Here is a 22,654-nt window from a genome sequence, read left to right as displayed (position 1 = left end):
AATATATTTTAATACAGCCCCCCCTTTACATTTTAAATCACCAGTAACTTCTTTGGGGGGGCAACTACACTTCCATTGTACCAGTCAGTATCCTAGGACAACAAATTACACCATGTGCTTTCATGGCTTGGGGTTAAGTACAGTACAAAACTCAAATTCTGGCCAGCCACATGCCTTTGGTAAAATTAATGTCTGGTGATATTACATTGTCTTGAAACTGAGAAAGTCACACATTGAATTCATGTAACATTTTAAAGTTTAATTCTGTACAAATTCTTTTCTTTAAATGAATTTGAGCAGCTGTTGTTCCAGACTGCCGTTTGAATGACGTTCAACATGTAGGATGTAAGGACTGAACTTCAGAGAACAGTCTCTCCAAATGCCTTGATCCCTGGTAGATTTCTGTTTGAGGGGGAAGGGTATAAAGTCTAGTAGACATCCACAAACGTACAGGTCAAAGTGGTCAAGACTTTTCCTCTTGACAACTGACAGTTGATAAATATATTTGTTTAGTTTTAAAAAATTCATTCCAGTACATGCGACTCATTCATTTAAGCAACTGGCGCTCCTCTCCTTTGAGGCGTTTTTTCCGGGGCTGTACAAAATCATCATCAGAGTCATCACTAAATTCTGGATTCTCTCTCTCACTCCGACAGTAGGGTTGTATAGGGAATTCTCTCTCTGGATAAAGGGTCTTTAGGAGTTCTTCAAAGTAGGCTTCAAGTTTCATGCCAGCATCAGCCACTTCTGAATCAGGCTGTTGGGTGAGTTTACAATAATCAGTGCATCATAAAATAGTTTGACACTTATAGCACCCAAAGAATCTCAAAGTGAAAACTACAAAAATCAAGTAGCAATAAGACACAGACATCTCTGGGACATGGGTGGCAAACAACCAGCACACAGAACTCTGCAAAAATCAGTGGTGGAGGGGAAATTTTGGCCAAGGACATCACAGCTAATTCCTTCTCTTACAAAATGGACATAAAATCTAATGTTCAAGTACAGACAAGATCATTGGTTTAAGATCTCCACTGAAAAACCCACTTAAGAGATCATACATGGTACAAAGTTTAGCCACTTCAGAAATGGAAGGGTTGGGTCAATTGTGCCACTAAGACGACAGAGTATTTTGTACCAGATGCTTTGACTGCTATGCTGCCATTTTTCCACCTCTCTCATATACACAGCAGAATATAAAATGTTACTGACATGGATGATTATACCTTAGGACACTAACCAGCCCCAAGGTGTTTCACATCAGCAGCCCTGGCCAGTTTCCTGGTTTAAGCAGAGGCTAATAGCTAAAGCCAGTTCTAGTCAGGTCTGCCTCCTTCCTGCCCTACATGGGACATTTATCTCTTCCCCAGGGTTCCACCCCTCACTTCAAATGAGGAATCAGCAGATGGCTAACAAAGCCAGCAGTGGCCACGGAGTTCTTGGCATGGCAGTCAGAAGCCACTGTATACTTAAGAGGTTGATTGAAGGGCAGGACAAGGTGGGTGGGGAATGAAAGGCTCACTACTCATTGAGGGGTCAGGGAAGGGAGGAAGGGCAGTGGAAAGGATATTATTCTGCAGATAGGAGGCAAAAGGCAGAGAGAGAGAGAGAGAGATGTAAAGAAATATATAATAATGGTATATGTAAAAGGGAATTTGTCTGTTTTCTGTATCTGTCAAGATGACAGCTCTCAAAACTCTGCTAAAACAACTTTAAAGATTGTAAAAATCAGAAAGCTGGTTTGTCTCTTATCTACAGTGGATTCTTGGTTCGTGTAGATAACAGGGCAAAGCAAACCAGACAAAGTGTGTGGTTTCAGCGTAACAGCCCTGTTAGTCTGTATTTGCAAAAAAAAAAAAAAGGAGAACTTGTGGCACCTTAGAGACTAACCAATTTATTTGAGCATAAGCTTTCATGAGCTACAGCTCAAATAAATTGGTTAGTCTCTAAGGTGCCACAAGTTCTCCTTTTCTTCAGACAAGGTGTGAGATTTACTAGCCAGGTGAAGATCTTGGACTAGGGAGGATGGATATTAACTAGACAGAACTAGCGAAGTTCAAGGTCACAAGATGAAGATAAGAATAAGACACACAAAAGCAATGAAAAGACAGCTAGATTGAGTAAGGACGGTAGCAATGGTTAAAAAGACAAGAGATACCAATTAGAGTTTTTGAAGGATAAGTAAAAGATGTACTAGAGTTACAATGGTGTGTATATGAAAATGTTTAGAATAGAATGTTGACAGATAAGGAATTTTAAATAATCGGTGCCTGTATGAGACAAGGTATAAAGGACATGTGGAGCAATGCAGGACCCCTACCAGACTGGACCAGAATGGCTCTGATGAGAACAGAAACAGACTACCAGTGCCCCAGGACTGTATCCTACTCTGATCTGCTTTACTTATGCTCTATACTTAATTAAGGTGGTAATATAGTGTCCTAAAATGTTCTTAAAGTTTTCAACTAATTAAGCTTAAGTAACTGGTGTGGATTGTGCCTTTCACCCAACAGAAGAAGCCATATTAAAATCTGCTCCTATCCATTTCCATAGAATAAATGGTTACTAACTGTAACTGCACTTTGAGATGTGATGCAGATGTGTATTCCAGGTAGGTTTGTGCACATGCTGGAGCCAGAGACTTTTGCCTAGCAGTAGCCGTAGAGCAGTGGCGCTCACGCTTCATGCCTGTAGCCCCTCCCTTGGCTATATGAGGCGACTAAACCCTATCTCCCCTCAGTTCTTTTGCACAGAATGTTCAGGGAAGACTGATGCTGAGGGGATGGTGGGCGGATTGTGGTATACACGTTTGCATCCTATCTAGAAGAACCAGAGTTACAGTAAGTACTTGTTTAGTCTTCTTTCAGTAGATGCAGACACGTATTCCAAGCAGATAACGAGCGAACCCCATCTGGAGCGAGGACTTAGCATCCACCTGAGCAAGGACTGCAGGACTGCTCTTCTGACATTAGTGTCTCCTCTGGAAGAAGCAACGATTGCCTAATGATCTGTCAAAGTATACACAGTGACCACCCGACAAATGTCCAATATGGAAATGTCATTGAGGAACGCCACCAAAGTTGCCTGTGCTCTCGTCAAATGTGCCCATATCTGCTGAGGACACGTAACTGATGCTATTTCGTATGCAGTATTGAAGTGAGAGGTTATCCATCTAGAGATGGATAACAGAGACCGCTTGACCCTTCATATGGTCTGCATATGATACAAACAGGGCAAGGCGAAGCACAAAACTGTTCCATCTTGTTCAGATAAAAGGCTAGACAGCGTCTAACATCTAGTATATGGAGGCATTGCTCCTCGGGGGAGGAATGCAGCTTGGGGAAAAATACAGGCAAATACACTGCCTGGTTCAAGTGAAACTGAGACCAGTTTGGATACAAAACTTTAGATGTGGCCAAAGCATAATCTTGTCCTTGGAAAACTGTGTTTAAGGAGGACCAGCCATCAGGGCCTGCAACTCACACCCCTTCTGGCACAGGTAATGGCTATCAAGAATGCAGTTTTCTGGGACAGGAGGCAGGAAGCAAGGGGCTTACATGGCGGCCCCATTAGACCCACTAAAACCATGTTCAGGTTCCCACAAGGGGACCAGCTCTCTGACGAGAGGATGCAGGTGGAGTAGTTTTTTCAGAAATCTCATCACCATGGCATTGGAGAAAAACAAATTTTCCTTGGACAGGCAGATGAAATGAGATTTCAGTCTTCAGGGACCACTCGGGGCTCAGGGAGAAAACCCAGTGAGATGATCCATGAGATGGTTCTGGACCCCTGGTAAGTGGACAGCTATTGGGGTGGTATCATCTGATACAGACCTGTCACAGGTTGATTGCCTCCAGGCAGAGTGCTCTGTTGTGGGCTCCCCCCTTATTTGTTCACATAGTACATCACAGTAATATTATCTGTGAGTATGTGAACCACTGAATGCCTGATTCAGTCCCAGAAGGCACAACGTGTTGTGGATGGCCCGAAGCTCCACACTGATATGAAGCAAGTCTCCTGTTCCGACCACAGACCCTGCACCTCCAGCGAGTGCAGATGTGCTCCCCAAAACAGAAGGGATGTGGTGGTAACCACTGATTTGGTGGGAGAGGGCCGAGTGAAGGGGACCCATTGGCACATATTGGATGGGGACTCCCACCAGTGCAAGGACTTCAGGACTGATGAATGAAGGTGAATCAACCTGTCTAGAGGATACAGGGCAGGGCTGTAAACCATCCTGAACTACATCTGAAGAGGACAAAGGCGTAACCGGGCAAGATGGACCACCTAGGTGCTGTTGGTGGTGGTACAGTTCCCTGTTCCCATGTGGCCCAATAGGCTCAGGCACACATGGACTGTCGTGGACAGCTGTGATTGCAAACTGAGGCACAGCTGTGGAACATCAGGAACGCCCTTGACCTCGTGGAATCTAACAGGGCCCCAGTGAACACTATTTGCTGAGCGGGGGCCAAAGTCCCAAACAGTCAAGAAAGTGTAGTATGGTATCAATGTGGGCAAGAACCTCCTCTCTGGAGCCTGCAGCAACTAGTCATCAAGGTAAGGGAAGATATGGATTTCTTTCCTCTTCAGATATGCCATGACTACCACCATGCATTTGGTGAAGACTCGGGGGCGCAGCAGAAGAGAGGCCGAACGGGAGAATCATGTATTGAAAGTGGCAGTCTCTTACCATGAAGCAAAGATACTTCCTGTGACTCGGTAGAATAGCCACATAGAAGTAGGTGTCTTGAAGGACCAGAGCTGCAAGCAAGCCATTTTGAGACAAAGCAGGGAGGATAGATATATACAACAAACTAGGCTAAGATATAAACTCGTGAGGTTGTGAAGCAATAACTGTATAGAGCTCCAACTCCAGCAAATGGGCAGTAAGAAGGAACTGAGGGGGTTTGGGGTGCCGCCGCCACATATATCCAGGGGAGGAGTGACAGGCCCGAGGCATGAATGCCATCCCTCTACAGGTACTGCTAGGCAAAAGGCTCTGGAGCGTGGGGCACGCATACACCTACTTAGAATACACATTTGTATCTACTCAAAGAAGAATTAATGCATATTTAATCCTGGTGTAATAACAATTAAACCAAACTGTTTGCTACTGCCTTCTTTCCCTTCTTCCTTCTATGGAACTGTCTCTACTACATACTAATCTAATACAAAAGTAATTTCAAGTGAAATCTATAACTTCATTGAATAGGTCTTATAACCAAAGCAAGATTAATTCACAAAGTTATGTCATGTCATTTGTATCAAGAAATTCTACCACCTGCCACAAATTCTGCTTTCTTGGAAATATGTAAGCTTGTAAAACTATATGGTTTTACTTTTCTGACCTCATTAAACTCAGCACAATTTTGGAAAATCAGTCTGAAATCAGCCACAAAATCTTCTGGTTTCATATACAGCGGATGGTTCACTTGCAGTCTTTTTTTGATTGTTGACAAGTCCATAGGCTTCTTTATTATTTTGTAGTATTCAGGCACCTAAAAGAAAAAAAATCATCAATTCAATCAGATATCTCTCTCACACAGACACAGACACACACTTTTAATCATCATTTCTAGGCAAAATACTATTCAGTTTAACTCCTGAAGTATAGTTTTAAGATGTAAACATAATGCCTTCTTCCTTGAGCCTGGCTCCCTGTGAGTAGCGAGACACAACTCTGCTTACCTTTACGATAAGATAAAGGATGTATTTGGGTTTATTTCTACACCACTAAGGCCTGGTCTGCACTACAGATGTTAGGTCGACATAAGACAGCTCACGTCAAACTACCTGTGTAAGTGTTTATACTACAATTTTTCTCCCACTGATTTAACTTGCGCACTATGTTGACCTAATAACTCCACCTCAAGAGCTATAGCACTTAGGTCGATGTAGTTAGGTCGACGCAGTGTCTGCGTAGACACTGCATTGCTTACATTGCCTGTTGCTGCCTTTCACAGCCCGTCCGCACCCCACAATGCCTCGCTTGCATCGGTGCAAGTGCTCCTGGTGAGGCCGTGCACTGCCGACAGAAGGAGCATAGTGTGGACATGAAGAACGGATGTAATTACTATGGTTGCTGTGGGGCAAGCTAACTTAAGTCTATTTAATTTTGTAGTATAGACATGCCCTAAGTGTTCTCCATACTACATTAAATGAAAATGGCAAGACTAGTTAAAGATGCATTTGAGGTATAAACAGCTATCTATTGATCTATATATATTAGTACCAACACATGATTTAAACTGTTACTTCAATCCTTTCACCTGTGCAGCCAGGCTGTTGTCATAATACAGTGGTGCCCAAACTTTTCCTGTTCTCCCCCAGCCCTTACCAGTAATGGAATCTGTCTGCGTCCCCCTCCATTACTGCACAGTTGGCTCAGCAGAGGAGCTTGGGCTGAAGGCAGAGCTGGAGGCTGAACTGGGGCTGGGGGAGGACCTGGGGCTAGAGGTGGAGTGGGAATGAGGGCAGAGCTGGGCTGATGGTAGAGCAGGGGGAGCTGGACTCAGGGAGGAGTGGAGATGGGGGAGAGTGGGGCTCTTTCCCCACCCCCCGTGGGGGCTGTCCGAGGCCCCACCAGTGCGCACCCCCGAATGTTCCTCTGTGCCTCCCAGTGGGATGCGCCCCACAGTTTGGGGACAACTGTCTTAATATATGGGGTCCAACTGTACAGGAGAGTTACAAATTTAAGATAGCTTTTCTGAAACTCATGTCATGGTTTTGAACTCCCGTATCTGACAACCTGCTCAGGCAAGAACTAAAGTGCACTCAAGGTGGGTGGAGTGATTTCCCTGTTATCCAATAGAATAGAACCTGTATTTCAAATTCTGGTGGTTCACAAGACATTGGACCTAAAAACCTGTGACTGATCTAGGTTGAGTATTGTAAGGACTCTGCCTCAGGAGGAAGAGCAAATATTTTTGAGGCAGAGGTTTTTTATTTTTTAATACAGTAACTCATAGAAAGCAGCTCAAAGTGTTGGAATGTTAGAAGCAGTCTGGAGTGAAATCAGTGGGCAAAATGCAGGTGAGGCTCTCAAAAATAAAGAAATGTAATGCATCGTATAGCTACTGCCATGTATGCAGGGCACATTTTTGTTTAAAAAAATGAGTTTTCAAAACTATTTTTCAAAGGGATTTAAACCTCAGTGTTCTACAGTAGAAATACTCAGTAATATTTTACATCTTCATCTCCTTTTTAAATATTGATTTTAAACAAAATCAGAAATTTAACTCCAAAAATGAGTCACTGTTTCAGTATCTCCACAATAAAAGGGTAAGCTTCCTTTCACTTAGATCTGCCATTTTACGGATACATCAGTGCTTAGCTATAATAGCAATAGGCACCATAGATGAACCGCAGATAGCTGCAGTTTTAGAACAGAGGAAATACAGCACAATATTTGACTAGATGAAAAAGTGGTTCATGTAACTTCACTTTAAAAAAAGTTAACTTGCCTTACAGCAACATGAAGTGTTCCAAAGATGCATTTCCTTTGTCAAACTGAAATAAATTATCAGATTAGCAGTTTCCTTTGTGTGTTTAATTAAACATATGACACTTTAAAAAGAAGATAGAGGGTACTTAAGGCATGAAGGTGCAAATTTTAAAAGATGTAATTTTGTATGCTCCTGCCTGGCTCCCATGCACAAACAATGAGCAAATCCTGACTTGCATGTCAGCAAGAGATGTGGATAAATTTATTCCAGATTGTTATTTATGAACCAGAAGCCATTCTTTTCTCCCCATCCACCAACAATCTAGGCAGATCTGTGAAGAATTTTAAGATGTAGTCCAAGTTGTGGAGTTAAAGTATGTGCTTGTACTACTGACATTACAGAAAGAGAGACTTCTCTTAAGGCTCAACTATACTTACAACGGTGCAGCTATAGCGTTTAGTGAAGACTCTACCTATGCTGATGGGAGAGCTTCTCCTATCGGTGTAGGTACTCCACCTTCCCACGAGGTGGTAGTTATGTCATAGAATCATAGAATATCAGGGTTGGAAGGGACCTCAGGAGGTCATCTAGTCCAACCCCCTGCTCAAAGCAGGACCAAGCCCCAATTTTTGCCCCAGATCCCTAAATGGCCCCCTCAAGGATTGAACTCACAACCCTGGGTTTAGCAGGCCAATGCTCAAACCACTGAGCTGTCCCTCCCCCCGGATAGGAAGGTTTCATGTCAACGGTAGAAGCCTTCCTATCCACACAGTGCTGTCTGCACTGGGGATTAGGTTGGCATAACTATATCACTCGGGTGTGGAAAATACTGGCATACATTGGTAGCATATATCAAGCCTCTCCTTCCATTTTGAAAAAAGAAAAAAGAAAAGGAGTACTTGTGGCACCTTAGAGACTAACCAGTTTATTTGAGCATGAGCTTTCGTGAGCTACAGCTCACTTCATCGGACGCATAGCATATCGTGGAAACTGCAGAAGACATTATATACACACAGAGACCATGAAACAAAACTTCCTCCCACCCCACTCTCCTGCTGGTAACAGCTTATCTAAAGTGATCATCAAGGAGGGCCATTTCCAGCACAAATCCAGGTTTTCTCACCCTTCTTCCCCCCCCACAGACACACACACAAACTCACTCTCCTGCTGGTAATAGCCCATCCCATGGGCTATTACCAGCAGGAGAGTGAGTTTGTATGTGTGTCTGTGGGGGGGGAAGGGGGGGGGAAGGGTGAGAAAACCTGGATTTGTGCTGGAAATGGCCCTCCTTGATGATCACTTTAGATAAGCTGTTACCAGCAGGAGAGTGGGGTGGGAGGAAGTTTTGTTTCATGGTCTCTGTGTGTATATAATGTCTTCTGCAGTTTCCACGATATGCTATGCGTCCGATGAAGTGAGCTGTAGCTCACGAAAGCTCATGCTCAAATAAACTGGTTAGTCTCTAAGGTGCCACAAGTACTCCTTTTCTTTTTTCTTTTTACGAATACAGACTAACACGGCTGTTACTCTGAAACCTTCCATTTTGAGTTCACACAAATAAATGCTTCATTGCTGTTAAATGTAAATAGCACCATTCATTATGCAATTCAACGATGTGCCAACTACCACTGATTTCAAAAGAATGCAGCAACACTCAAGATGAAGTGGGAAAACCAGAAGTTAAGGGTTAAGTCATGTTTCATGCATAAAACACATGATTTTTAAGATGTAGCGCACACTTTATAGTAAAGTTTGTTAATTTACTGCAATTGGTAACTAAGTCTCACCTTAATCTCTGCTCGGATTCAGTGAGCACAGAAATTCCATGCATCTAGTATCAACCTGTTACCGCTATCCTACATTTTGATATTTGTTACATTAAATATCTGGAGTAGATTACTCTTCTGATGATGGATTTGTTACCAGTAACGCCCACAGAAGTGCTGGTGCCAAGTGCTCTGACTCTTTTATAAGGCAAAAATGACAATGTACATACTGTAGGAGGAACTGGATCTTGAAAAGCCAGGCTCATTTCATGGCAGTAGAGGTACAGCAGTAGCCTTTCACACTTCTGTATATAGGGAAAGACAGAATGCCTGTGTATTAGAGAATGCTGCGATTTTACTTTTAATAATTTATTATGCTAAAAAATTCAGGCAGACGTTTAATACTTCCCTGGCCCCCCAAAACAAAATCAAGCACATTTGAAAATTTCAGACAGTCAGTGAAAGCAAGTCAATCATCATTACCAAGAAGCCTAATTCTGTTTTTTCCACAGCGCCATCCAAGAGAGTGCCCCCCTGCCCGCAGTTCTGCCTAGAGTGTCCGGTGCTGCAAAGACTGCAGGGTGAGAAGCACACCTCAGCCCTAGTTCTCCTTATAGTAGGAGCCTCCATTTTATACCTATAGACTAAAGCTAGAGTGCAGAAAGCCCCTTAGAACCCAACATTAACTAAAATTACTAAACTAATCTACTAATACTGGGTAAAATACAAAAACCAAGAGGCTCTGGGAAACAATTTTTCCAGAACGTTAGGTCAAAGAGACTGAGCCCAGGTTTCTGTTCTGCACACTGCCACAGCTGGAAGGAACAGAGGTGGCTTTTATAGCTTCACCTCTAAGATTCAGAGCCACAAAGGGAGAACACCACATGCAGGCCCTGTTCCAGAGGCTGCTACTAGTGCAACTGCGACTCCAGAGCACCTCCCAATATTGGGGATATGCAGCGGCCCACCAGAAAAATATTTAGACTTCATAGTGCTCTATGAATGAAGAAGAGCCTTCAGAATAGGCCTGTTCCAGGTGTGGGAAACCAAGGCAAAGATATTTAACATCTTACTCAAGACAACCGAAGAGCACTCAGTGATTCTTGGCTATATTTTAAATGTACGGCCAAGTTCTCAGAACTGTTTAGAAATCCTCCAGTGAACTCTTATTACTACCACCAAATATATAAAAAGCAGCATTTACAAAACGACTGGACAAGCAGACTGGTTGAATGAACAACGTATTCTCACCCGCCGATCTATTGGTGCCAATCCCATATAACTTTCTAGTTTTCTTTTTTCAGAGCTCTGACTGGGATTATCACAATCATATTCTACTTCCGGCTTCGACAAGTCCCGACAGAACGTGCAAATCCACTCTCCTCTAAACAAGGGGGAAAACAGATATATTACTCCGGGCACCTGCTGAAGTTTCACGGTCTTCAATAGAGGGGTTTTCAAATGCCTTTGGACAAGCTGTTCATTTCTATTTTCTTTTTGCTCTGTGTCAATTTTTTTGCAACCACCAAAAGGAGGGATAATGATGGAAAAGGACATCTCTTTGGAAGAAAAGCTCACTCATTCCTGAAATTTTTGGAATAGTTTTACACCAAAAAATAGCATCTATTTCCACTAGTTTTGAAACCATTCATATGGGTTGACAGATTAAATTCAAATTTTAACAGCAGGTGCAGTTGCTGGTTAGGAGGCAATTTGAAGAAAAAAGTACAAGAGGAAAGGAGAAAAAATTAAAATTTTGGGATGAAAAATGGAACAGAATAGGCGGAGTGCAAAACGAAAAATTCAGAAACCACAAAAATAGAGCAACGGAGAGGTTGGGACCTGTGGGAAGTATATTTTCTCATTAGAAGTTAGCCTATAGGCTATAGTTTTCTATTCTTAACAAAATAACTTTTCAGCTTTTTTTCCCCCTCATCTCAGTTATTCTTGAGGGAAAAACTCTAAATGGCAGGGGAATAATGGTTCACAAACTACTTTTGCTAACTGCCCTTCCCCCCCTACCATTAGTGATGCCCTCAAATACTTGAGCAATCCTAGCGAATGTCTGTGGTTTAGTAAAATTCTTTACAGAGACACCTGCATCTTCACGAATAACTACAATATGGCTGAATTGTATTAACTTGCTTACAAAAATGAATAAAGACAGAATTCAGCTATGATTGATTATGAAAAGTACAGTATTAACATGCCTGTATGTACCACATATCTGATCTAATAATATAAACATGACCTCCGGCATTGGGGTTAGTTTCAGGAGCAAGTTAAAATTACTTTAGACAGTGAAACTTGTTAAAGCCTACATCAGAACTACAAGTCCTCCAAAAAACAGACATACATCCTATTAGGATAATTAAAAGATTTCTAGTTTCTCCTAGGCTAGCCTGAGCCTGGAGGGTAATGAGTGACTAACTCTTTTGAAGGCAAATGTCAGTTTGTTTGCTTTTATTTTGAGAATTAACAACTACTTATATTTTAGTAGCACCTAACCACCTGTAACAGAGGGAGCCTGTGCTAGGTGCAGTACAGAGGTATATCTGGGTCTCGGCCCATCTCTAAGACAACAAGAAACATCTGAAGGATGGAGGAAGGAGATATTCAAATATATACAAATCATGGCAGAAATGGATCTTGAGCACAAGAGAATAGTAGCCTTAAGGATCAGTATGGGGAAGATGTTCCATTCACTGAAGAAAGCATAAATAAATGTACTGAAGGCGTGAAAAAAAAAAAAAAAAAAAATCAAGGCTGGCATTGTTGGTAGAGTAAAAAAAAGTCTGGTGCTGAGGGATGGAGTTTTAAGACCCATAAGGCCTAAGAGTAACTCACTGATATTACTGCATAGTGTATATACAGGTAACATATGAAAAATTAGAAACCTGCTAAAATTATGTTCTTAAAATGTGTGCCAGGCAGGACAAGATACTCCACCCAAGACAAAGGAATGTGTCTCCAAGGTAAATCAAGACGCAACTGAAAATGTATTTACATAAAAGGTAAACAAAGCCATCAAGCTAACAAGGGGCGGAAGCAACCACTCAACTATCACTACTAGGGAAGGAACTAGCATGAAGTCTTCACCAGACCATGTGGCATCTCTTCCTAGCAAAAAAAAAAAAAAAAAAAAAAAAAAAAAAAAAAAAAGGAACTTTACCAGAGAATACATTTCACAGGTTCACTGGTCTATAAAGAAGGGGGAGCAAACTCAAGTTATCTTTCACCTGAAGAGACAAAGGAACCAAGCACTCTGTCCAGGACCCTTCACAGATCTCAGAGTCTGGTCAGCCATGCTGGAAAAGAGACTTTGTGAACAAGAGAGTCTAATTTGTTAAATAAGGTTTTAGCCTAAAAAGCATATTTTTACTTTTATTTGCTTGTAACCCTTTCTACCTTTATTCCTTACACTGGGTACCACTTAATCCTATGTTCTTTTGTTAAATACACTTGTTTTACTTTTACGATAAGCCAGTTCAGCACTGTTTGAAGAGAAGGGTGTGTTAACCCCAGTTAAGATACCTGCCTGCAGTATACTGTCTCTTTAAAAAAGAGCAGCAAACCTAATAACTTCTCTAAGTATTCAGTAAGAGGGCTGGACACTATAGGGCAGTGGCTCTCAACCTATTTATGACTGTGAGACGTATATGCGACCCACAGTGTATTATGTGGGCCACATCCAATACTACCCATATGGCCCTGAGGATGTCACATGGGCCACAGCTGTGTGTTGATTGGGCTGCAAGCGGCCCACAGGCTGCAGGCTGAGAACCACTGCTGTAGGGAGACATCTCTGGGGAAGCTGGGGTTCACTCTCTTACCCACAAGGCAAGGTTTGGACTGGCAGAGAGCTGAAGAGTTTGCTGGCAAGGCATACGAGCTTGTGTGTCCGGGAGCTGTCCTACAGCTTAGCAGCAGCAAAACTCACTTGGTGAGGCTAAGATGGGTAACACAGTAATTCACAATTCTCTGAATCCTAGCAGCTTTTCACACATATTTAGCCATGAAAAGAGTAGGTTAGGGACACGGTATGACAGCAGTTTTGGTGGAGTGAAGAGAACAGATGTCAGATGGAAAGGGATTCAAGACAGAGTACAAGGAGAGCAATTCAAGGCAATGGCTGTAACAGCATGTTCAGGGTGAAGGGCTGCAAGTAGGAGAGGCAGTTGGAGTCCAGGGCAAACTATTTTGAAGGGAACGGGCCAGAAGACAGTAAGGAGCAAAAGGGGCAAAAGAGGGAGTGAGGGAAGGTTGACAGGATGGGATGGGGCTGAGGGGCAGGTTTAGAGATGGGAGTTCAAGTGTGAAATCTCAGTATCTGTGACGGTACTGCTCAGAGTTAAGAGTACTGGCCACTAGTATTACTATGCACTTTACAGATTTGAGCCCCACTTGGAAACTTCTTTTTTTGCTCTTTGCCCCATTGAATAAGCTCAGCAAAAGCCACAGCCAACGAAAAGTTGAAACTTTAGAAAGATATTTCTGGAATGTTTAGAAAACCCAATAACTGTACAATGTGACATGAAAATAGTGATAATTTTCCTTTACACTGAGAGGACAACATTTAACTAATAAAAAACAGTTTGTTATCCATCATATTCATACAGTCTTTGCTTATGCACAGAGGAAACAAAACTGTAGAAAGCTTTTATGATCAGCAAAATAACAGTGCTGTATTTAAAGGAAGACAGCCCCATAGTTTGGAGATTCAAAAGGCACAAATTCGATGTGCACAGACTAAGTACAGTACTTGAATATAATTGGTATTTCAGAGCCTGATGTGCTACTAGCGATCGTTCTAATCAAAGCATGTAAGCAGAGCTGACCAGTGTAAGAAACTGTAAACTAAACCAGTATTTAACATTTATATCAAATCACTGAACGCTGACCATCTTATGGTAAACATATGTGTATCCTTGTTCAGTACTAGCTTAAGTCTTTTATCCAATGCTCCTATACCAGAGTGCCACAAAAATTTCATTTTTACTCTGGCAAAGCAGCTGACACCAATAATAAACTTTAGAAATACTAAGGATAAGTATCTATTTTCAAACATTTATACTTAATAGAAAAATGGATTTTTAATCTTCTGATTGTTCCAACTGGGCTGAGCAAATTGCACAGTTGCCTTCCAACAAACCAATTAAGGCCTATAAAGATTAGTCTTGCTTCTTCTCAGTGCTTACTGCGGTAGTTTTAAAAATATTATGAGCAGACAGCAAGCACTGTGCCCTATGGCTGATGTGGCCCCTGTTTAGAGCTTTTTCTTTAAAAGAATTAAAAAAACAACAACAAGAACGGTTTGCTGTCCTTAAAGGATTCTGTTTAGAATGGTGATTCTATGGCCCAATTTTGTGGCTACAGATAATAATAGATGGCCCAGATATAAGCAATCATGCCAAGAAACTGCAGCATTTTATAATAGCTTTTGCAGCAGCACTAGTTCAGGTTACACAACTCAAATTTAGTTAAATCCTGGTTTTCACCGACTCAAACTTTCTTAGGGCTTGTTTACACGTACAGAGTTGCAGGGATGCAGCTGCACTGATGCAGCAACACCGCTGCAGTGTGTCTGGTGAAGACGCTGTATGCCAATAGGCAAGAGCTCTGTCGTCGGCATGATAAAATCACCCCCGCAAGAGGAGGTAGCTATGTTGGCGGTAGAAGCTCTCCTGCCGACATAGTGCTGTCCACACCAGTGCTTATGTTGGTGTAACTTATGTTGCTCGGGGGGTGGTTTATTCACCCCCCGAGCAACATGAATTATGCCAACATAAGCTGTAATGTAGAGATAACCTTAGAGTTATCTTTTGGGGCAGAAACGTCCTGTACTTGGCCTCACAACCCAAAGGTGGTTTCTTCTGAGCAAAGTTTGGCAAAATTCATTTGGTCATTTTTACCTAGGAAAGTTCATCAGTGAAGGGACATGACAAGAAAGGTGGAACACTTTAGGGCATTTCTCACAACACAGGAGCTCCCCTCCATTCTGACACACTGCACACCAGTCCTCATTGGGGTCATCCTCTTTTCTGCTGTCTCCAATGTGAGGGGTACCCATCCATGCTGTCTTCCCACTGGATGTATTCTCCTGAAGTATCCCTGGTCGGTCACCTGTGCTATCTGGAGCATCTGTTCTTAAGACTGTTTTGTCAGAAGTGGTATTATGACTGCTATCCAATAGCAGTGAGGTGAGTATGCTTCTTGAAAAGTTGGTCTGTAGGAAAACGCAAAGATGCTAAGATACATCTAGATACCAGGCTGTCAGGTATAATTATCAATGCATAAACACATTGAAAATAAAAACATTACTTTTTTCACATGTATTGTTAGTCATGCCCCTTATAACCTCTACACAGGAATTATCACTGTTATGGCTTCAGCCAATTTAATACAGCAAACTAGTATAACAGGACCCAAGTAGGTTAGCTCTGACATTTAAAAAAACTGCTTCCAATAGAAAACTATAATAATCTTCCAGTAGCAAATAGGTCTTGCACTCCTAAAGTTGAGCATACGCATTAGTAGTAGCAAAATCTCCAAACACCATGTGAAAGAATTTACAGTATTTATAAGATTCCCCCTACCTCCCAGATCCCCACAGACTATGGCAGTCTGATCATGTCAGTTATTCAGTCATCCCAGTTTATTAAGAAATACAACTTGTTTTGGAATCTCACTTCATCCCTTTTTTTAAAAAAAAAACAAACCCAACAAAACACACCCACTAATACATTATTTGCTTCCCTTAAAGTTAACACCTAAGAGTAACGCTCTAACAGAATATTTGTAATTTATTCTATTTCCAATAAACGAAAACACCCTCCCCCAAACCCAAACTCAGAAGAGATTCTTTATTATTGTTAATATTACATTCCGAGGCCGGGATTCTTCATCTGTTTCTTGCTTCACTATAACAATTGGGAAATCATAGTTCTCGTGGGATGTACCAGACTCCTGTTTAATCCTGATTGGCTCCAACATGACAACAGGGACTCTGTGTGTAGAATCAGCTCCTGGTGGCCTGCTGGAGGAGCCGGAGCTATAGAGGATGAGAAGAGGCAGAAAGAAGAGAAATGAAGTTGTTGAACATCATCTGCACCATTCAAGAGAGCATAGTGCTTTCAGAAAAATCACACCTCTTGTAGTGATTAAGACTCATGACCCTGGAATACTACAGTATTTTCCATTCTCTACATTTTGAGGCTACAGCACTATCCACCATAGAACAAAATCTTCAGGTTTTTTAAAATAGGATAGTAAAAGGGGGGAAATGCTAATCTAATCCTAGGACTGCAAAATTGCTCAGAGTTTTATTTTCTATAGGTCAGAGGTTTGGAATACAGCATTGGTTTGTTTAGGTCCCATGGTGAATGCACTTTTCTCATTAAACTCCACCCAATACAAATTTTAACAAAACCTAAAAAATAGCAATATTTTGGGAAGTTTTTGAGAGAAGAACAGTTACATTTTTGGAGAAAGTAAGTGTCATTCCAGCAACGTCCACTCAAACACCACACACTGGACTATATCCAGTCAGGTCCTTCCCTCAGAATCAGGTTCCATGTCACTGCTTTTGTGCATAATCATAACAAAAAGAGAAAGGACATCTTAACCTTAAATTACGATGGAATTTCAATTTAATTCAAAACAGGAGACTGCACCCAAAAGGAGAAGTTACTTACTATATACAGTAAGTGGAATTATTTGAGATGTTCTGTCCCTACTGATGCTCCATACAAGGATGTGCATTAAGTCCATGCACTCATGACCAGAGATTTTTCAGTTAACAGTGGCCACGGGTCTGCACCTGGGCTGTATGCCTCCTCGTACCCCAGTAAGACAGCCTATAGGAAGGAGTAGATCCATGCTACTCCAGTTCCTTCTCCACTTTTGAGCATGGTAGGACTCCAATGCAGAGGGGAAAGGAGAGTGGATGGTGGAGCACCCATAGGGACCTAACACCTTGAAGAATTCCAGGTCCTGCCCAAAATAAGTAAACTCTCCATCTTTGAGTTATTGTCCCTATGGGTGCTCCATGTGAGGAAACACCCAAGCAGTACCTCACTATGGAAGAGAGGGTGCTGAGGAGGTGGATTCAGTACCGTGTAGAACGGCTTCAAAGGCCACGTTAACTCTGGAGGCAGATACTAAAGCATATTGTATTAATATAGATAGAATATATGGGTCAAAAGTGTTAAAATAACCCAATCACTGTCCAACTTTAAACAATTATAAACACCGTTGGAGGTTTCTGCCGTTAAAGTCTGATCCCATTTCCTAAAAGACAGAACAGGACAAGCACACAATAGGGGAGAGAAAACAGCAGCAAAAATAAAAAAAATGCAGGTTCTGTCTCCGGAGTTGACTCTTACTTGCATCCTCGCTGCTGGAAAAAACAGGTACAGCACAGTCTTATCAGCTACTTTCAGACTGGCAAACTTGTACCAGCATTGGGATGTTTAGGACATTTAGCTTCCTCTTTCTGGTTGTAGGCTTACGGCAGTGTTGCAAAACAAACAGCCCTGGTGAGCTAAGCCAGGCCCTTGGACAGAAAGAAAAAGGAGAGAGAAAATAAAATAAGTAAGGAAAAGTATATGTGGGGGCAGGAAACAATGTCTCTCATTCCAGGTGGTGGTTGGGATTCCGACGGAACTGGTGGTGTGGTGATGTCATCTGGCTTCCTCTCTGTGGCCTGGTCAGGATAATGAAGGCCCAGAGTTCCCAGAGAAGGTGGGGGTGGCAGCCAGATGGTGAAGCTTGCTCCAGTAGTCAATTTTTCTCCCAAAGTTTCTCTAAGGACCCCAGAAGGGAAGTATGGATGGACAGTGTTCCACATTTTCAGTTTTTAACAATTTTCAGCAATAAAGTATCACTTATTTTAATTAAAGGAGTTCAGTTTTTACTGATTTACACCCGTTTATCAATCCACTCAATTTTTAGGGGGGGTACTTATTTTTGTTAAACACTAACTTTATGTGATTGTTGTGTCCTGAAGCTCTGAGACTGAAGCAGATCCGCAGTATAAAACACAGAACACACGCGGCGATGGTTGGAAAATCAAATTGGCTCACAAGTAGATGCTGGCCACTTATTTCTTCGCATCTGTTTTAGTTTGGCACTGAATTTAAATGATCAATCCTCCACAGATAAAGATAGAGAAGGTAAAAAAAGATAAACATGGGGCAAAAACGCAAATCCATGCCTCAATATCAACAAGAAAAATCAGTGCTTAGAAATTTGCAAGAAAAGTAAAGATGGGAGTGAAGAGGATGCATTACACTCCAAGTACTGCAGCATTGAGGTCAAGGTCAATGCTCACGCTGACAGAATAAAGAAGCATATCAAAAGCAAGCAACACAAGTAGCTTAAATAAGAAAGTGAGCTTTGGTATAAACAGTCAATATCTGGAGCTTTCACCAGGGTTTTAATGAAAGAGGACACAGCATGAGTGTGTGCATGCTCTGTTTCGTTGGATAACCGCTGTTAATTGCAGAGGGGCCTATTGGTGACTTAGTGCAACAATACTGTCCAGCAGCAAAAACCCTTCCTAATGCAAACAACCTCCCTCGTAAGTATCTGAAAGAAAATGATTCTTTAGTATCTAAAACGATGGAATGAATTGATGGAAATTTGGTGTCTGGTCTGATTTTTGACAAGTCTTCTGATGCTTTGGACCGTCCGATTCTTGGCCTTTTGTTTTTTTTATTTCAAAGCGAATAATCCCGCATTATTTTGTGCCAATGGGATATTCATCCCCTCAGCTGACAGCCACTTTGTTGATACAGCAATAACTGACATGTTTGACATGTACCAACGGACTTGGGAAAACAGGGCCACAACTAACTTCCTGCATGGCTAAGTTTGCACAGGAGTTAAACTCAACCAGAAACCAGAATTGCTATGTATTACCTGTCCTGCTCATCTGACTAATATTGAGCTGCCAGCAGCTACTGCTACAGAAGAAATGAAAGACATGAAATCTTGCATCATTGCATGTGGGGCCATTTTCAAGCACGTGAAGAAGCTGAAGGCTTTGTTTTACACAGTGCGAGATGAGTGACAAGCCGACTGCCGATTACCTACTCCTTTTGTGCCACATTGGTGGATGAACTTGTACTTTGCTGCCTGTCATATAAACAACATATGGACTGTGCTAGTGCGTCTCCTGGATCATCCTGAGTTTGTTGGTTCTAAAGCAGAAACTTGGAAGAGACTGGCAAATAACCAAAATAACTGTGTACCAAGGGGATGACGTTCATTGCTGAAAACTTGGAATCACTGTGTGACACAGAAAACTCTGGAGTTTCTCCAACTACTGACAACACATTTGCCCCTACAGATGTTTACTGGATCCTGACAGCCAAAATCTCAGCAGAACTGAGCACAAAAGCTGCAGAAGAAACACAGCGTGAAAACCCAGATGTTTCTGGAAATCCTTGCAACACGAGAACATCAAAAAAAGAGTTCAAAACCTTCAACACAATGCTCAGCAAGGAATGGGAAACCCAAAGTGTTTGGTGCTGAAGACTCGTTTTGGAATGTCATCCAGGTGTTACACCTCCTTCCTTAAGGTGAATTTTGCAGCAGATTATGGCCATTATGCCAGACTGTTTCCACCATTTGCCACTAAAGATGAAACTTCAAGTCTGAAAGGGGAAATTTACAATGTACCTGAGCATACCTAACCCTGGCTATTTGAAACTGGATGTGCTGGCTTTTTGGAACAGTCATCAAGACACACTTCCCAACATCAGCGAAGTGACATGGCAAGCTTTGATTATACCCCCTGGATCTATTGGTGCAGAGTGCTTATTTTCAAAGTTGGACTACCTCAAAGACAGCACAAGGGGCTCAAAATGAGTGTGGATACTTGGAAGAAAGTTATGCGAGCGTACACAAACCAGGATTTCTTGAAAAGCTATTAGCTCTGACAGAGACCAAAAAATACCTTTGTACATAAAAAAAGTTTCAGTTGTACTGTAGTAAAATGTGTATATTATGAACTTTTTTTGTTTTTCTTTTTTCTTGCTTTTTATTCTTTTTTTTTTTTAAAACAGATTTCATCCCGGTTTTAATGTTTGGAAAATAAACACTGAAAAATTCCTGGATTTCTTTCCTTTTTACAAATAAAAACTGAAATCGCGGAACACTATGGATAGAATAACCCATTCTCCTCATCATTTTGCCCACTAATCAGGCCTAGTTTTCGACACATCAATTTTGGTCCATAGAAAACAAGTATGGAACTGGAAATCTAAGGATGATCTTAACACAGTCCTTAATTTGGAATCTCACTTTTGCACCTTTTCCCTTCAACTTTTGTTATAAGTTATTGTGACATCTTATGAACTTAAACTCCCTTTTTTCCATTTGAGCTCACATTTAGAGTAAGTTTGTAGGTCCATACATCATGTTCTGAGAACATGTGAAGAGAAGACCAGGTGGCTGTCTTACAAATGTTCTTGAGGGGTACCTTTCTAAGGAATACTATGGAAACTGATTGAGCCCTAGTGGAATGAGCAGTGACTTTAAGAAGGCGTGTATCCCAGAGGACTCATAGCATGTCAAAATACACCCCAAAACCCATTTAGATATTCTGAATAGAAATAGAATGATCCCTCATCCTCTCAGCAAAGGAAATGAAGAATCTAAGGAAAACCCTAAAGGGCTTAATCTGGTGAAGGTAGAAGGCCAGCGTTGTTCTTTTCTATAGACTATAGAGACTGGATTATTCCCTGGAAAGGTAAGGCTTGGGGTAAAATAACTGGCAATTGAATATCCTGACTGATTTGGACTTCTAATGACACTTTAGGGAAGCAACAAGAATGGGGATGCAACGTAGCTTTGTCTGGATAAAACACTGTATATGGTGGGTCAGCCATGAGGGCTTCCAGTTCCCCAGCCATTCTGGGCAAAGTCATTGCCACAAAAAATGAAAACTTGACGGACAGATGCAGGAGCAAGCAAGTTGCCTTGGGCTCAAAAGTGGGCCCTCTTAATGTGTTAAATGGCAAATGGAGGTCCCTTGGTAGAGCAGGGTCCTGCACTGGAGGAAACTGATTAAGGAAGCCCTTAAGAAATTTCACAGACTCCGATTCCAAGGCCAGAAGGGACCTTTGTGTTAATTTAGTCTGACCTCCTCCTGAATAACACAGGCCATTGAACTTTTCCAAAATAATTCCTAAAGCAGATCTTTTAGAAAAGCATGCAATCTTGATTTTAAAATTCTCAATGAAGGAGAATCCACCACAACCCTTGGTAAATTTTTCCAGTGGTTAATTACTATTAAAAATGTATTAATTCCAGTTTGAATTTGTCTAGCTTCAACTCCCAGACATTGGATTGTGTTATTCTTTTCTCTACTAGATTGAAGAGCCCTAGATTGAAATATTTGTTCCCATGTTGGTACTTATAGACTATAAATCAACTCACACCATAACCATCTCTTTGTTAAGCTAAATAGATTGAGCTCCTTGAGTCTATCACTATAGAGCATGTTTTCTCCAATTTACCAATATTCTTCTTGAATTGTCAACACCAGAAGTGGACAATATTCCAGTAGTGGGTGCACCAGTGCTAAACGGAGGTAAAAAAACCTCTATTCCTATTTGAGATTCCCTTGTTTATACATCCCAGGATCGCATTAGTTCTACAGGTCACAATCACACGGGGAGCTCATCTTCCTGGCAGCTTCAGTGGGCTTGGGCTGGGCAAGGGGCTCCTCTCCCCCGGCAAGTCCGGGGCAGGTCTGCGCTAGGGCTGGCAGGGACAGGTGCTCTCCCCGCCGCAGCAGGTCTGGGGGAGAGGCATCTCTCATCAGACATGGGGCTTAATAGGCAGCTGCGCAGCCACACAGCTTAGAGGGGACTTAGACCACAACCTCCAAATCTTTCAGAGTTACTGCTCCCCAGGATAGCGTTCCCCCTCATGCAAGGGCAGAACTACATTCTTTGTTCCTAGATGTATACATTTATATTTAGCCACGTTAAAACACATTGTTTGCTTGCATCCAGTTTACCAAGAAATCCAAATTCCTCTGAATCAGTGACCTGTCCTCTTCATGAATTACCCACCTGCTCAATTATTGGGCCATCTGCAAACCTTATCAGTGATGATTTTATGTTTTCTTCCACATCATTGATAAAATTGTTAAATAGCATAGTACCAAGAACCGATCCCTGTGGAACCCCACTGAAAACACATCCGCTCAATGACTATTCCCCATTTACAATTACATTGAGACTTATCAGTTAGCCAGTTTTTAATCAAGTTAATGTGTGCCAAGTTAAATTTATATTGTTCTAGTTATTTAATCAAAATGTCATGGTTGTAGGATGGGCGAAGACTTAAGCCTTGTCTACACTACAGGGGAAATTCAATCTAAGCTACGCAATTTGAGTTACCTGAATAGCGTAACTCAAATAGACATAG

The 22,654-nt window shown here is 41.7% G+C and overlaps 1 protein-coding gene across 1 annotated transcript in view; it reads right to left on the bottom strand.

The window, feature by feature from the left end:
• Positions 1-33: 33 nt before the first annotated feature.
• TRIM24 (tripartite motif containing 24) overlaps positions 34-22,654 on the bottom strand; it is an 89,354-nt gene continuing 66,733 nt past the window's right edge. Inside the window, exons 14-19 of the mRNA XM_074940304.1 lie at positions 16,094-16,262; positions 15,124-15,437; positions 10,463-10,595; positions 9,442-9,516; positions 5,349-5,498; positions 34-757 (exon numbers count right to left, since the gene is read on the bottom strand). Of these exons, the coding sequence (XP_074796405.1) occupies positions 548-757; positions 5,349-5,498; positions 9,442-9,516; positions 10,463-10,595; positions 15,124-15,437; positions 16,094-16,262 (1,051 nt within the window). The 3' untranslated portion in view covers positions 34-547. The remainder of the gene's footprint in view (positions 758-5,348; positions 5,499-9,441; positions 9,517-10,462; positions 10,596-15,123; positions 15,438-16,093; positions 16,263-22,654) is intronic.

The sequence above is a fragment of the Natator depressus genome, chromosome 1 (genome assembly GCF_965152275.1).
Source record: "Natator depressus isolate rNatDep1 chromosome 1, rNatDep2.hap1, whole genome shotgun sequence".
Classification (NCBI taxonomy): Eukaryota; Metazoa; Chordata; order Testudines; family Cheloniidae; genus Natator; species Natator depressus.
Note: the sequence above shows the minus strand (reverse complement) of the source record. Positions and strands in the feature narration are given on the sequence as shown.